Consider the following 17505-nt stretch of genomic DNA (forward strand, 5'->3'; position numbering starts at 1 on the left):
ATACAGTCACTGAATGTACTAACGCTAAAATTTATACCTTGAGGGCTACAACATGATTGAGTTTTAGCCAGATAAACTGAACTCTGACCTAATGGTGTATTATAGGCCTTTACACCACTGAGATGCATAGCTCACAATCTAAGTCTATATAAACCTCTGTGTAATTACATTACAAGCCATTCTTGCATATATTAAGATCATTGCAACAGATAATTAAAACAAAATCAATGCAAGCCTCATTCTACGACCTTTAAAACAAGAATACTACTGTTTTCAGTCTTCTTGTCTGTAAGGGGCACTGAATTACATTCTGCACTTCTAATATGTTACATCCAACTACCAATTGGATTTAGTAAACAGCCATTTTCTAATCTTATATCTTAGAAAGGATGTATTTTTCCTTTGCAAACCATGTTTCTTCAGCCCTCCTGATCAATAACGTTCAGAATCCAGGAATCTAAAATATTATCCAATAGGCACACAATGCCATTGCACTTCTTGTCTTTAATATATCATAGTTATAGATAATATATATAATATCTAGAGAGACATAATCATACATATATATCATACAAATATCTATAGATATTTATTGTATAAATATCATGGATGTATACTTACATGTAAGTTTTAGACTGGTAACAGAAAAAATTATTTTATTGAATCTGAACACTTGTAACATTTAGCATTTACAAAGCAGATGCCTGAGAGAATCCCCAACAATAAAGAGCTTCACTCTTTAGTCTAACAAAAATAACAGAATCTCATTATTAAAGTAACAGCCTTCTTATTACTTTTTCTCTAGGACTATTCTGCAATTCGGAAAATCTCTGTGTAGCACATTTGAGAAAATAATTAAGAACACAGAATATGAAGGTTTCTGTAGAATGCTATAAGGCTAATTTACTTCTTCCACATGAAGGACTGAAAACTGCAGGTGGATTTAAAAATAGTCAGAATTTCTCAGAGCAGGAATACAGGTTCTCCTGTTTTCCGTATAGTGTCAAGCACGCTATCATTGCCTAAGTAAAGAAACCAGAAACCAGGATTTCCACAGTTTTCCAGGCACCTCCACTTCAATAACTGGATGACTTCTAGATGATGCAGAGCTCCCACAAAGTCAGCAGCAATTAAGAGAATTCAGAAACATTTAGTTTTTCAAAAGTAATCACTTAGTGTTATCAAAAGTAATAATTCACTTTGGAACCCAACATATGATCTAATTCTTCAGATAAGAAACCATACATATTTATGGCCATAATCATCAAACAAGCCTATCCAATTTTCTGTTTACTTGTTTTATATTTTGTTTGCTTATCTTAACTAATCTGCATGTAACATTTCATTTAAAGCTATCTCTTAAAAATAGCCTTATAACAGGATTTTCCTGTTTATATATTACCCTGTAAGGATATTCCCAACACAACCATGATCACAACCTCCCATTTCATCTATTAGATATCCCCTTATTAGATATCTTGGTAAAGAGGGAAAGACGAAGAACGTGATGACTTGGATCTCGGTTTAAGTCAAACAGTAGCCCTTGAAAACTTGCCAGTTGCCTTCAACAACCAAATCATGCATGCAGCTAGCTAATCTCAGTATTTGCAGTATTTAAGGTATTTCCTACAATAACGGTAAGCACCAATAAATAATATGGTACAAAGGAACCTCCATTTTTTTAACTTAAGAAAAAGTGATTATTTTATTTTGCAAACACCATCATTAATCTTCAGCATGATGCACTGAATTTACTTCATATCCATCTATTTCTTTGGGTGCACAGTCACTATGTCTGTATAAAAATAAAAGTCAGTTAACTGGGTCTGAAACATGCTTTGTTTTATTTCCTACCTGAAGGATGTAGCCTCGAACATAGTCGCGCAGTGTCCAGCCTAAGCCATGTAGAATATGCAACACCTCCTCTTGCTTCAGTACACTGAAGAGTCGATCGAGAAGTATCTTCAGTCTCACAGGCACAGCCTGAGTACCATAGAGCATCAGGCTGCTGATGTCAAACACAACGTTGGACTGCACAATCTCCACTTGTGTTGGGTGGTAGAGATGCTGAGTACTAAGCTTGTCCAAGGCTGAAAGAGATTAAGTATATGAGAAGAGATAAAGGAGAGAAAATAAAAGAATCCCAAATAATTATCTAAATACATAAAATTTTTCAGATGCACTTATTTTCCAGAGAAATATCATGTTGATGATTCACAGAATCATAGAATGGACTGGAATCACAGGATTAGAAGGGACCTTTAAGGGTCATCTACTCCAATGTAGTGCAAGGAGCAGGGACATCTTCAACTAGATCAGGTTGCTCTGAATCCCGTCCAAGCTGACCTTGAATGTTTCCAGAGATAGAGCAGAGTATTTACAACTTCTCTGAGCAATCATTTCAAGTGTTTCAGTGCCTTCCTCATTAAAAAAAAAAAAAAAAAAAAAAAATCACCTTCCTTCAATCTAGTCTAAGTCTACCTTCTTTTAGTTTAACATCATTACTACTTGTTCCATTGCAACAGACTCTACTAAAAAACCTGTTCCTGTCTTTTTTAGAAGCCCCTTTTAAGCACTGAAAGGTCTCTCCAGAGACTTCTCCAGGCTGAACAATCCCAACTCTACCAACCTTTCCTTACAGGAGAGATGTTACACTCCTCTTACCATTTTTGTGGCCCCCCCTCTGGACCTCCTGCAACAGGTCCATGTCTTTCCTGTGCTGAGAGCCTCAGGGCTGAACACAGTAAAGCTGGTAGCGGCTCAGAATCACCTTCCTTGTGCTTCTGGTCACACTTCTTTTGAAGAAGCCCAAGATATGGTTGGCTTTCTGGGCTGCAAGTGCATATTGTCATACCCTTCTCTGCAGGACTGCTTTCAATCCCTTCATCCCTCAGCCTATACTGAAGGTTGCCCTAACCCATATGCAAGACCTTGCACTTGGACCTTGTTGAATCTCATGATGTTCACAGGCTTCCAATTCTTGAGCTTGTTTAGGTCCCCTTGGATGGCATCCTGTCCCTCAGGTCTGTCAACTGCACCACACAGCTTGGTGTCATCTAAAAATTTACTGAGGGTACATGTGATCTCACTGTCTATATCACTGATGAAGATACTAAATAGTACTCCTCAAACTATGGACTCCTGAGGGACACCACTTGTCACTAAGAGATTCTTTTTCACAGATGCAGTCTGAAATAGGCCTAGTTTACAAAGGTCATAATTCACTTTAATTTCTATAGCAGTAGAGTGCTCAGCTGAGCCTCAGAGACTACCACATTCATAAGTTCAAAAGAAATGACAGAAAATTTATTATTAACTCATGACCAAGACTGAAGTTATGCAGAACTGACTGAGAGAGTTAAAAGTTTGAGACTTAACCTCCAGAGGGAAAAAAAGGAAAAGAGATACCTTGTAAACTCCAGTCTTTTAAACACATTAAAAATTAGTTCCCCAATTTAGCATAAATTCTATCACAAATTCACTGCTACTTGAGCTGGCTAATTTCTTCTACCGTTTGTGAATTTCATGTTATTCACTGTGATGTAAATAATTCAGAGATGAGGGGAAGTTTGCAGAATGAAGGTAATTCTTTTCCCCTTATGATCTCAAATATGATGGAATTGCATATGACATCACACACTTTTATTAGTATCAATGTTTAAATTTCATTTTCTTTCCATTTTATGGACTGTGTTGGAGCACCTAAGCTACTCGCTGTTTGTTTGGGTTTTTTTTAAATAAAACTACCCAACCATTTAAAATAATTTTATAGGGACTTCTGTACTTTGGTTTCTTCTTGGCTCATGGTCACTGGAGAGTTCATGTACTCTTGATAAATTGCTTTCTTACATCCAGAGCGCAAAGGCCCTTATCATTTACTTGCTGGTTTCATTCAACACATTTACTCCAAGGAATACTTTGTCAAAGAGTTCTGGTTTCCTCATACTTCAATTCTTGCAACTGATTTGTCTGATCTTTTCTATTCTGGTGGTTAAGTCAACATTGAATAAATAGCTTTAAATATTAATTTAACGTTCAAAAAAGATAAGGAATTGGCAAGCCTAGGGACTTCAGTCCTATGCTGCTCGACAGGACATTTATACTGTAGAATGTGAAGGGTGGGAATTTTCTTCCAAAAGCCCTTCTTCCTAAGTACTGCAACTGCACTGGCTTTACGATATGCAACTGATTTATTTACAAGGTCTAATGAATGAGACTTTATTGATGCTTAAACAGGTCAAATACTTTTTTTTCCCCTTTTAGATATGATATTTTTGTAATGGGGCTATTTTTCTAATATCATAACAGGTGTGTCATCGAAATACCTAGCTAGAAAGTCCTAGAAAATTGATTTTGTTACTGTGTAGCCTATGCTGAATGTGTGCTGATACATATATATGTTGTCTTGCAAGGCAGAGAATTTGAAGTAAAATAAAATATTTTAAAAAAAACCCCAAACTACTCTTACTTACAATAAGAATGTTGTAAATAATATTAGTGTTAACAGATGTAATACCTTCTACAAAAATATCAATATATTTAAACAGATTTGGATCGCCATGAGTTTACCACCTTCAGTTGTACAGAATGAGAATTGTATCCAAAGAGGTTAACTGGCTTCTCCAGGTTTACAGAAAATCAGACCAGAGTCAAGACTTGAATTAATATTTTCTGAATACTCATTATTTTTTAATCACTGCATCATGTTGTATTTGTAACATATCTTAATATTTGATTTTATTTCTCTACTTACCAGTAAAACCTATGCCTGCAGTAAGGAAAAGCAAGTTCTTCCAGCTAAAGAAGATTTAGTTTGCTGTAGATTTTTATGGTCATGATTCTACTTTGACACAAGCCTGAATAACTGTAAGATATTTTTATCTAAACACTGATCGGTGGATTCTAAACTTAATAGTTAGAATGAGATTACAAAACCCTGTGGACCTTTATCCATTACATGGAATGTGACTAGTCTGAACAGCTTTGGAAAGGCCAAGATGAAACACAAGCAAAAAAAGAAATAAAAATTATCTTTTAACTTACTAAGCAAGCTCTTTGACCAGCAGAAAGACATTTTCACAGGACATCCTGTACTATTCCATTTATCTGCAACATTTGCTTTCAAATTATATCACCTACAGAAACCTGCTCCTCAAAACACATATAAACACGCAAATAAGAATTAGTCCAGTGTTGGATTAGCATTCCAAGTGACAGTAAAATCTCCAATCTTGACTTGTTGCTTTATTCTACATATTATCTAATAAATGAACAAACAGTGAATTTTATACCTCTGAAGCACAAATCAGGGTATGGACTGAAATCTATAACCTGTAGCACAAAAAAAGCATTTATCTTTGCATGGATATGTAAGAACATTTGCAAACTAAAGACAGTTCATACTATAGACAAAAGGAAAAAAATGAAAGTTGTACATGAAGAAAAAGGAAAAGAACCTGCACTCGTGTGAGAAATAATAGTATTTTAAGCATTTAAAATTCTTTCAGATCATTGACTATTGAAACTCCTTGCACTTGGCAGGCGAATGAAACTTTTCACTGCATTTTGTAATGTATAAAAATTATCTTGTTTTTTTAAGAGAGATTGCTGAGGAAATAGTTCACAGGGAAGCTGCTTTCAGTAGTGCATCTAACTAATTTATCCTCTGGTATCATTACCGAACAAATGCCACTGTTCTAGGTGGATTCAAGAGGCCATTTATGTTGTTAGATATATACTTCTCAAATAAAAGAAACACCTAAGTCTCACTGTTTGTTTTTCTATAAGGACAAGAATATTAACTTTAGCCTTCTTGCTCTCAGAGCAGATAGTTATACTCTGCTATCCTAAATTGTCCATCTAATTTGATGTGGATAATGCATTCCTCATGATTTTCTGCTGTGAATTATCGTTTTGATTTCAACCTGCTAATGAACAGTACTGTGAATATATTCAACAGTATCTATGCAATCTGATCTAGGTGGCCCTGCTTCTGCAGGGGGGTGGACTAGATCTCTAAAGGTCCCTTCCAACACCTACCATTCTATGATTCTATGATTCTATGATCTGCAGTGTACAATTTTGTAAGTGCTTAGAGGACTTCTAGATGAAACGTGCTATATAAAAGAATGAGCTTCATCGTACCTGGAAAATGACATAAAAAGATGTATTATTATTAAGAAGATATCAGTAGCTGAACGTAACCCACACACTAAAAAATCTCTTCCTGGTTCAACGTGGGGTGTTAGTCATGCTTCTTACACTTTCAGAGGACTCAAAAGTTCACCCAGAAAAGTCTTAACATGTTTGTGACTTTTTGGTCATAACCTGTGCCATCTTTGCTGAAAACATGACTACAATGGGTTCAGGTAGGTGCTTAGAGTAAGAAGGCTACCTTTGAAAAGACCAGTTCAGTTCTTAGCACTGTCTTGACAGTCTGATATGCTTCACCTCAATATGTGTGGAAAGCTATTTGCTGATAGAATTTTGTTATAATAACCTCCAGATGACTAATATTTTTGTGGTAAATTCTAAATTTCAAGTGTTTGTTTCAGAAATTTTAACTATTAAAAAAGGCAAGCAAACATTCTTCTTTGAAGTAGCATATATTACCAAAGATTGCCTTCAACATCCCAAAATTATTAATTGGATAATTAGTATAGAAGTTAGGAACTTTTCAGCACAGTTTTTCTTACCTAACTCTGAAGTATCACAGAATCATAGAATGGTAGGGGTTGGAAGGGACCTTTAGAGATCATGTAGTCCAACCCCCCTGCAGAAGCAGGGTCACCTAGATAAGGTCGCATAGAAACATGTCCAGGAATAATGGTTTAGATAATTTGGAACATTTCCATTGGAAGGGGCCTACAACAATAATCTAATCCAACTGCTTGACCACTTCAGTGCTCAACAACAATTGAAGTATTTTATTGTCCAAATGCTGATTAAACACTGCCAACAACTGACTAGCTCTCTAGGAAGACTGTTCAGTGTCTGACTACCTTCTCAACAAAGAAACACTTCCTAATGTCAAGACTTAACTTTCCCTCATTGGCTTATCCACTCTTTACCTTCTTGAAGAGTAAACAAAATCCCCTAGGTTTTACAGAGATTCTGCTCAGTATAATCTGAACTGTAGAGAATTCTGAAACTGATACACTGACAATCTTGACATTGCAGCCTGCAGTATTTTTACTATGCAAAAAACTTAGGACTTAGTTGGAACATATCAATAAACATTTCTGTATACGTTATGGGATTTTTTTTAAATACAGTAAAGTAGGGCTGGGAAATCTACTTCACCATTTACATTTTACTAGAGTTTTGGACCTCGTGTAATTCAAATGAAATGAAATACAAAAGATACATTAAAATAAGGCTCAAATACTTGTTCAGTTTATCAACAGAGATAAAGACAAAAATATTTCATTTCATCTGTGCTGTGGCTAGTTTATAGGCTCAGCTATGTAAATTTATTCAAAGACTTTATACTCCTTCCTTCCTAACGTGTAGTGAACAAGGTCAATCAAGTTAAAAGGCAAGCTTTTGAGTGGATTTAATTTTCATTAAGCAAAAGAAATGCAAGTATGCAGTGATGACTCTTCTCCTTTAGAAGTCTCATATTGTTTTTTGAATAGCTACAATAAAAGTGTCATATTTTGCCTTTACTGAATATAAGAAAAAATAAATAACCAAGTTTTAATGTAATTGGAGTTGTAAATACATAGATCTCTTGCTAATTTCCTGATCCTAGATAAATATTTAGGTATCCTAGAGAGGGATGGAAAGGTCTAGTGAAGCCCTTTCTCTCATCTATTTGCCTTGCTGAGTATCTCAGAACATCACAGAGAACAGTCAGTAGGCTGCAATGTACAGGTCATTATTGCTCTCATTGCATTTCAGTTTTAAATTTGAGCTCTACAATACTCCCACTCCAGATTTTCTTCCATGCTCTTCAGTCAGTTTTCTAACCTACCAAAGAGCAATACAGTTGGAGTATATACACTCATACATATGACAATATAGAACTTTATAAACATCATCACCTTTCCAGATTACTAGATGTGTTTAGGAGTCAACAGGAAAATTAAAAATAAATTTTACGTTATCTATGTCCAGACAATAACAGATGGCTTTGCAGATATTTTCTTGCTACCACTTCCTGCAGTAAGAGAAAATGAAATTGGCAGACAGATGAAATATACAATTCCAACAGAGAAGGATTCCATAATAGTGTTGCAAAAAAAGCATATAAAGTGTGGTAAAACAGATGCAGTACTATTAATTGCAATGTGGAGCATGGTAGTTTGCTGTTGATGAATGAACATGAACAGCTTCACACTTTCAGAGTTGATGATTTTCTTCTTTTCCATCAAACACAGAAAAAGTAACAAATTATTTCAAGAACAGAAGATAGCTTATGAATGACTAAAACGCTGGAGGGACAAGCAAGTTATTGCAGTCATAAGAGATGGCCTAAGCTAGTCTCCCTCAGGATGCAGATTAAATACCACCTGCAATATGGTGTAATGTGGGGTATTTTGTTGGGGGGAAAAATTGTTCCTCAAAAATGTCATGCTAAGAAAGTGACTAAGGACAAGAAAACTTATCAGTGTCTACTGAATGGCTCACATAATATCATGGTATAGGAACTTATTCCTTTCACTTCTGGCACAAGTACAGAGATAATTGAACATTAATGTTTATATGGAGGAGTGAACATCCCAAATTACTCTGTGTATAAACTCCAGATACAACATAGCATCCTTTGGTGATATCCATTTCACTTGTATCTTTATCCCTATGGCGATTTAATCCACATAGAAGAGAAATGTTCACTAAGACACTGTGGATTTCAAAATATCGTGGAAAGAGAGTAAGTAAAGCATATTCTGATTCGTAGGCAAAACCAACTTTCCCTTCTGCCTTTTACTGTATTGAAAAGTTAATAAAGGAAACTATTTGACAAATGCGTTTAGTCTCTGACAGAGGGACACATATGTGATCTTCTAATTTACAGTTTGCATGTACAGATGTTCACACTTTCTACAAGAATTCTTAATAGCATTTTAAAATTAAACATGTGTTGGTAATAGGTGTTTCAAACCCAAACAACACAGCAACTAAAGTGATGTCTTCATGCCTCACCATGCCTCTAACATTTTTATAACATCAAAAAAAAACCCCAAACCCAATACTTCAGTTGCATGTACACAAAATAAATGTTATTTTAAAAAGCCTGAATGAAAACTTTCATTAATTTTTCTGTCTATGATCTGATTCCAAGTTGAAACATTTAGATTGCTACTAGGCTTGTGTAGCCGAAAGCAGAACCACAGTTTGTTCACAGACATTGCTTTCTGTCTGCAATTTTTTTATCCCTTTGCAAAACTTTGAACCCCATCCAGCTTTGACACACTGCCTCTTCAGTTAATAACTATCAAGTTTCCCCTTGTCTCCTGTCTACTTTTCTTTGAGGCAATTGCGCACTCAGCACCCCGAGATAATAACACACATCTATAAGATAAAAGCAATGGCATTAATGTAATTGTCTGCCTTTCTCTCTTTAGCCTAATCTTTTTTTTCCTTCAGTTTTGACTGCCTCTGTGACACCTGTTTTTGTCTCCTCTGATCCTACGACAGGTTTTCCGCTGACAAGGTTTTTGCCTGACAGAGATTCTGCCAGACAAGTACATAATAAAATATGAAGAACTGCTTGTCAAAGTTTCTGCCAATGCTCACATGAAATTGGGGCGGGGGAGGGGGAATCACTACTTTTTTTTTTAAAGAGGCCCTGTGCTGGTCCCTTTTGTCCTGTCAGGAAAATAGCCTTCCTAGCCAATTCCTACAAGCCAAACAGATGTTTTCTTTTATGTTTTCCTTCTATATATATAAAAAAAAAATTCTTCAATAACAGAAAACATGATTACAGAGAGGGGAAAAGAAAAGGAATAAAAGCCTTCAACACTTTCTCCTAAAAATAAGGTTTAGACCACACTGTGTAGTGGTACCTCATGAGCATGTTTTATTTCAGAATTGACTCCTTAAATAAATAAAGTGGTAAGCTTTTTCTTCCTCCTCCTAGTTGATAGTTCATGTGTTCAAAGGAACTAGCAGTAAAGCACCTTCATTCAAAGTTCTCAGAAAAACATCTGGGCTGTTAGACACTTCCTGCATCAGCATACTACATGAGCGAAGTCACTTGACTATGGGATTCACAGTAGGGAAGATGAGACAAGACCTCTCCTCTCCTCTCCTCTCCTCTCCTCTCCTCTCCTCTCCTCTCCTCTCCTCTCCTCTCCTCTCCTCTCCTCCCTCTCCTTCTCCTCTCTTTTCCACAGTTTGGACCTTGCAGTCCCCTCCCTAGTGTAAGCATTTGTACCTGATGTGTGTTTCAACACACAGCTGCTTTTGTGTGTGTTGATCTACAGACAGCAACTACTGATCAGTGCCACAGCCCGGAGTTCAACAACTGGCTGTTATTGCACTGATCAGTCTTTCAGGAGATCTCCAATCTGTATTCTTGGTTCATGAGCCAGGACTCCTACTAAAGCTAAGGCCTGGACCTTCATTCCCCATCTGAGATACATTGTAGGTGTGCCTGTCTGTAGTGATGCGTTCTAGATGACCCTCAGACCCGTGTTACAACCTTGTCTTCAGCCTTGTTTCTGGCCCCAACTTCTCTTGTTCCTGACTGGAGACTCCAAATGGATCCTTAACCTGATCCTTAACCCTTGCCATGTGTGAGGCTGTCAACAGATCCACTTACCAACACCTGATTATGTCTACTGTGATCAGACCTTGAGAAACCATGTCCATGGTGAAGGCATGGCCAGAGCTTGAGTTATCCTTGACATCTGGCTCAGAGGTCTTCGCTTGACACTCCACTTCTGCTGCTCCTTGACACATGGATTAACACTATCATTGTGGAAAGCTATGGTTTATAATAGAAGTCACCAAACTAATATATATCTTTCTATTTGTCTAGTTGTTCACCTTTGAGTTTTCCTATCTCTTGTCACCAAAGCCAAATGTCTCTTTCCCATTAGCCATTAATATCTTTGTAAAAATAGTGTCTCACTTAATACTGGTGAGATAGGAGTTCATATGTATCTTAATGGTCCTAATATGATCTGGTTGACATACTATCTACAGTGAGACAGAAGCATTTTTGGGAGTCCTGGATTGTGGTCTGAATTTAGAGGATTTCACCTTAATCCAAACACACCTCAAATTCCACTAACTGTGATTCATAGATTCACAGAAAGTCTAGGTTGGAAGGGACTTCTGAAGATTTTCTAGTGTAGCATTCTATTGAAAGCAGGGCCTCAGATTAGTTTATCTCTGGCCTTGTCATGCTGAATCTTTGATAAGTTACAGTGGGGGAAATTCCACCACTTCTCCAGGCAATCTGTTCCATCTTTTATGCAGCCTTTAAAACTGTAATGGAAAGGCACTGTATACCTGTCAACATTCTTCTGTGTGGATGGAGTACTGTGTTGTAGAGGTATTTCACCAAGGCAAACCATGACCATGGTGATGTTTCAGTCTAGGGTGTAACTTTGTTTCACAACCTATGAAATGCTCTCCCCTATGTGCTAAACCACTTCAGTTCTCCCAGGAAAACCTGCTGTCTAAAGTTGCTGACAGCTGAACATGTTCAGACCCCATTTCATATAACTAGTTCTAACATTCATAAACATCAGTATTTCCCATTCCAATTCATGTACTGTGACCATTTCACAAAGCTCCTGTTAAACACACTTCAGAAAAATTGACTGTAATCAATTAGAATATAATTACACAAGTCTGTGAGACTTCTGTTATACATTTCTTGTATTATCTTTTCTGTTTCTAAGACCCAGATGGAAATGTGATAATAAAGTAACACTATTGTCTGCTAAATTAATCTGGGACAAGTTTCCGTATAATGCTACAGATCAAAATGAAATTCTTCCTAGTAGGTTTAAAAAAAAAAAAAAAAAATCCGCTGAATTTCACCTTTGCAAAACAGAAAGTCGAGGTAAAGTTACCGGTGGTATTATCCTCACTTTGTAACATCTAAAAGCAGTATGAATTTTTTATTCTTTGCAGTCAAATCTTATTTTAACCTTATGAAGCTATAAGGAATGGAGTGGTAGGGTTTGTTTCATTTAGAGCTCTTTCAATTTGTGTTCTGCTTAACCTAGTGAACTCCAGTTAATTAAGATGTTCCTATAAACAATTAAGCTTTTTGTAGGGTCGTTAAGAAGATATAAAAATTTATGATGTAATAAAGTGTAATAAAATGATAAAGTGGTTAGCACATCACAGCAATTCATGTGCAGCAGCATAGGTGTTAGAAGAGACAAGTAAGCAGGTACTGTCACCTAAACATTCTGCAGAATTGTGGATGCATGTTGCAGATGCTCACCAGTGCTGCCTTACACATCCTTTGGTGACTGGCACTGGTCTCACTGAATTTATCCTGCTCACCTGAGAATCAAGCAGTGAGCATCAGACACACTTTTGCTCCTTTCTGAACCTGTGCCATGAGCTTCCTACCACCACACTTTGAGGGGGAAAGACCAAGGGTTTCACTGACTACCTTTCCAAAATGAGGTCTCTATCTACTTGGAAGAATTCCAAGTGCAAAAATCATTGTTTTCATGGTCTTTGCTCTGTTTTGCAAGTCCATGCTCTTCGTTACTTGCCTCTTCCATAGCAAAAGAAGGGCACTATGCACCAGAATGGTTCATGGTCTGTTTAAGGCTTACCAGGAACTGGAGCAGTGCTTAGCTGACTCCTTAATGTCTGGTTAAGCATAATCTCACCTGACCATGTCCAAGAGACATTGACATATTCAAACCCACAGCTGTGAGCCAATGAAGCTGGGGAGAGGGAGAAAGCTCTAACCTCTTCCTGAATGCATTAAGATGTCCTGAGGGTGGCAGGGAAGAAGAGAAAAAATACTTTAATCTGAACAGAACCCCAGGGATATCGAAAGAAGGGTGAGTGTGAACACATGTAAGCTAGAGATCATGGTTTACCCAAGGGAAAACCTTACTTGACACCTGAGAATGTCAAATTTGCATGAGAACTAAACCCTTGGCCATGTGGTTATTTAAGTATCAGCTGAACATAAAGATAGAAGAGGAAGGCTTTTTATTTGATCTTGGGACAATTAAGCATTAGAATCATAGAATCATAGAATAGTATGGGTTGGAAGGGACCTTTAGAGATCATTTGTCGCTTGTGTTAAAGATACAAACCTTTGAAACAAGTATTACTTGTACTGGATGTCGTAATACTCGGATATTCTCATTTGCATTTACCTTAGCTGACTTGCACTAAGGGTGATCTCAGAGTAACCCAAAGCAAACACTACATCACATCATTCCTACCAAAGTGGTAGTCTTTCAACCAGATATTGAGTCAGAGCAGCCGCAAGATAACAGAGTGCATCCTCTCTGTGCCGCATTGGCTGCTTTGGGAATTGCTGCTGAAGGGAAGTGAAAATGGACATCACAGGCAGAAGAGGGAGGCGGTCTTTAAAAAGTGTTTACTAGTAATGAATGCTAATCAGGCAAGGTTCCTGGAAGAAACTGAGTACTGAAAAATAGGTCTCAGCCCTCAGGGTCAAAAAGAAGTTATAACAGATGGATTTAAATTATCTTGTTGGGAAAGAAACAGATCTAAACCAGTTTTAATTTAAAAGTCATGAAGAGCTAGACTTTGTTATCAATGGATTGTAGATAACTACTTTGCTAAAAATCTCCATTTGACTAAAAAAACCCTCCTATTATGTTCGTAAGTAATTTTAAGGCATTTTAAAGAATTAAATACACAGAATAGAATGAAATATGGATGTTTGGTATGCTAAAATTGCAATTATTTTAATATCCTACGGAACAATATGAAAATAATCCAATTATTTTACCAGTGATCTACAATAATAGGATTACATTTCTACTTTCCCTTTTTAGTATTTATTGTCTACTATCTTCCTTTTTAATTAAAAATACATGGCAGTTCTACCGACTTTTAGAGAAATTCTATGACCTGTGACATTTTTTGGCTCTGTTTTGGTTTATTTGATTTTGTTAAAGATGCTCTTTGACTGGATTCCTATCACTCAGTAGCTTTGGACTATGATAAATATTGGAACTTTGCTGATTTATATTTCAATATGGCACTCCACTCTCCACTAATTCCCATGTAGCTCACAATAAAAATCTAAACTTTTTCTCTGGACAAATTCTTTTCAGCAACTTCAGGGTAAGAGAGAGATACAATTTCTAAAATTTTCACAGCATTCTTCTTTCTTTCTTTCTTTCTTTCTCTCTCTCTTTCTTTCTTTCTTTCTTTCTTTCTTTTCCTTCCTTCCTTCCTTCCTTCCTTCCTTCCTTCCTTCCTTCCTTCCTTCCTTCGTTCCTTTCTTTCATTTGGATATATCCTTCTTTTCTTCTGTCCTTAACTCATTATTTGTTTACCTGTCAATTTTATGAAGTACCATGTAGGAATTCACAAAACTCAACCATTATGAATGAAGTCAGTCATGTCATACACCTGACTTTATGAAAGAGCATTCTTCATTTTCTTGTTGTGGTTGTTGTTCTCATTATTAGTCTTGTTTACAGCAAGCTACTACATGTATTATATAAATACTGGCAGAAGAAAACTTCCTTCACAGAGTGGAAGTGTAACCCACATAGTAGGTCTTTGAGAATGAATGTTCACTGGACGGCCACTTTTAAACCGAAAAAGAGTAGTGGATTTGATCAGTATGCCAAAATCTATTGGTTAATATTTTCATTAAAACCAAAAGAAACTTAATATAAAAGTTACTAGAGTAACTTTAGAGTAAGTCACTAAAGTCTGGCCAAGTGCTGAACTGGAAGTAGTGTTGTGTGTGGCCTCATCATACTTTGGAGAGGTACAAAAGCCTGTCCCAGACCTGTGCTGATTGGCACAATGCAGACAAAAAGACTGTAAAGAGTGCTAGAGGACTAAGGATCAGCTTTTTCTGATAGAAAAATAAAGAACACAGACAGCAAATATGTTCATAGAATACTTCATTTCCCAGGGCAGACTGAACAGTGTGAAATTCAGCTCGTCCAAGAATGCGAAGTATAAAAGAAATCTGAAAAACGTGCTGCTCCTGTCTGAGTTTTACCAGTGATCAGTTTGAAGGCAAGATAGAGAACTAGTATTCCTAATTTTCTGACTCTCTTTGAAACATGGTGATATGGTTTCAGACATAATGATATTGTTATACCATGTTTTTTCAAATCACTGCAAAATGTGAGATACTGAAACTAAAATAAATAGAACAAATGTCATAAATAATAGCTTTAGTCTAATATGACACAAGTCACCTCGGCACACATTTTTAGAGCAAAACAGTTATGAGAGTGAGTAGACTATTTCCCATTGATACCACACTGGGTCTTTTGATCTGTTGGACTATTTATAATAAGAGTATTTCCGCAAGCAGTGTGGTAGTTGTTATTCTGACATCAATGACAAGCACACAAGGCAAAGTGCAAAGTCAATGAAATCAACATCTTTTTACTGCAGACTTTCTTAATTTCATTCCTTATACTCTAAGTTAAGGGGAAGTGGGTGGCAAATCAAGGAGGTATTTTTAATTATTTTCAATAAAAATTGAGTAAGTGATTTTTGTTCTCAAGCTAGTAAAATTTTGTGAGTATCTTCACAGTATAGTATGTTACTTTCAATATAACACAAATAGCAGAAGAAACCAATTCAAGCACTGATGAAAATCTTATTTTTTTGTAGTCATCTTGCTACTACATTATTTAAAAGCTACAGAATAGCAATTGCCTGTGTTAAAATAAATTCTCCTTTAAAAAAAAATGACTATTAAGATATTAATAAGATTTTTTTTTCACTATATGGGCTATACATTAAAAAAAAAAAAGGAAGAAAAAGCATCTAACTGTTATCTGCCTTCTTGAGGCCTAGGAAGTGGGCTTATCCAATTTAAACTATTTATTTTTTGGTTTAGAAAATAAATCACCAGCCAAGCTGATAATAGGAAAGGTAGGCTTCAGTTGAAAACAAATTAAAGATATCTAGTTATCCAGTTCCCTTAAAATACCCAGAGATTGAAACCAGCAATTATCCGTTTTCCATTATGCATAGCGGTACTAGAGAATACTGCTACACTCTATGCAGCTTTTGGCTTCAGCCTTAAGAACAATGATGATTGGATTACCACTGTAGCAGAGGGGTGCACGGTCAAAATTCAATAAGCTGAACTTTTGCCAACAGAAACATTTATCTATCCACAAAAGTACTCTGATGAATCTGTTAAAAAATTGACAATCCTAATTTTGGCAACTCCAGATACAAGAACTTGAACTTGTAGGACACACTTCCTGTCAAAATGTGTGCAGCTCATTTCAGATCAGTTAGGAAAAACATGTGAAAGTCAGCTGAAGAAATAAAGAAAACAGGCCAGCAGTTTCTAAATGCAATAATACTATGGTGGCTTTATGCCCTTTCCTCCTCACTCCAAGAATTTCAACATTCTTAATGGCAGTTACAAACATGAGTTAACTCTGCAAAGATTAGTCAAGTAAGGAAGAAGAAGACTGCAGTTCTAAGTTACTTTTGATCTGCTCAGTTAATTGTGCTTCTAGGTTATCAGAACTGAGTAAGTACGACACTTCCTGTTGGAAACACCTATTCTTTGATAATTACATTCAGTAAAGTACTGCATCATGTGTCAAGGAGCTAAGCCTGAAATTCATTAACAAAATTCAGAAGGAAATCCTTTAATTAAAGAAGCAGGAAGTACTATTTGCATTCAAGGAATAACTTCTGAAAGTACCATGCCAAGGAAAATCACTTCTAAACAACAACCGATTAAGTTGTTTTGAAATTCAGGCGTACAGCATAATGAATTGATCGGTCTCCCAAATGCTGCCCTCAAAATCCTGGAAAACAGCAAAGATCAAGAACTGAAGCAGAAGCATCACAGTCTCCAGGAATTAATTTATAAGCCTGTGCTTTGATGATGTATATGAAAAATATATCTCACTGTCTTGGTCTGCCATAAAATGTAAATACTTCAGTCAAATGTACACAAAGTGTACTAAAAAACCCCAAAATCAGAGCATTCTTCGCTTGGTGCAGTAGTAAGACTTTTAGTATTAGTATTAACTTTTATTTTAGTTAATATTAAAAGTATTAACTTTTCTATTTGGCACGTTAAATGCTCAGGTACAGGAGCAAGTGGTGTATCCCTAATCATCACATTCACCTTTCAACTTTCTGTATATATAACCTATGGACATTTCTGTTATATATACTGCAGTAACCTCATATTACTGTCAGGTATTCTGATTTTGAATTCAACCACCTCACAGTGACGAATTTATCAGGAAAATCTGATCCCACTCTTCTAAGAGACTGGTTAAACAGAAAACGTGGGATGCCCATATGCCAGAATCTAACTACTAGACTCCCAACATCTATCACCTAACAGGAGGACACCTT

General features: G+C 36.3%; 1 protein-coding gene across 1 annotated transcript in view; it reads right to left on the reverse strand.

The window, feature by feature from the left end:
- The window catches only part of BNC2 (basonuclin zinc finger protein 2), a 319723-nt gene that overhangs the window by 93246 nt on the left and 208972 nt on the right, over window positions 1-17505 (reverse strand). The window contains exon 4 of the mRNA XM_062018638.1: window positions 1855-2090. Coding sequence (XP_061874622.1) covers window positions 1855-2090 — 236 coding nt within the window. The remainder of the gene's footprint in view (window positions 1-1854; window positions 2091-17505) is intronic.

This window comes from Colius striatus, chromosome Z (assembly GCF_028858725.1).
Source record: "Colius striatus isolate bColStr4 chromosome Z, bColStr4.1.hap1, whole genome shotgun sequence".
Lineage (NCBI taxonomy): Eukaryota > Metazoa > Chordata > Aves > Coliiformes > Coliidae > Colius > Colius striatus.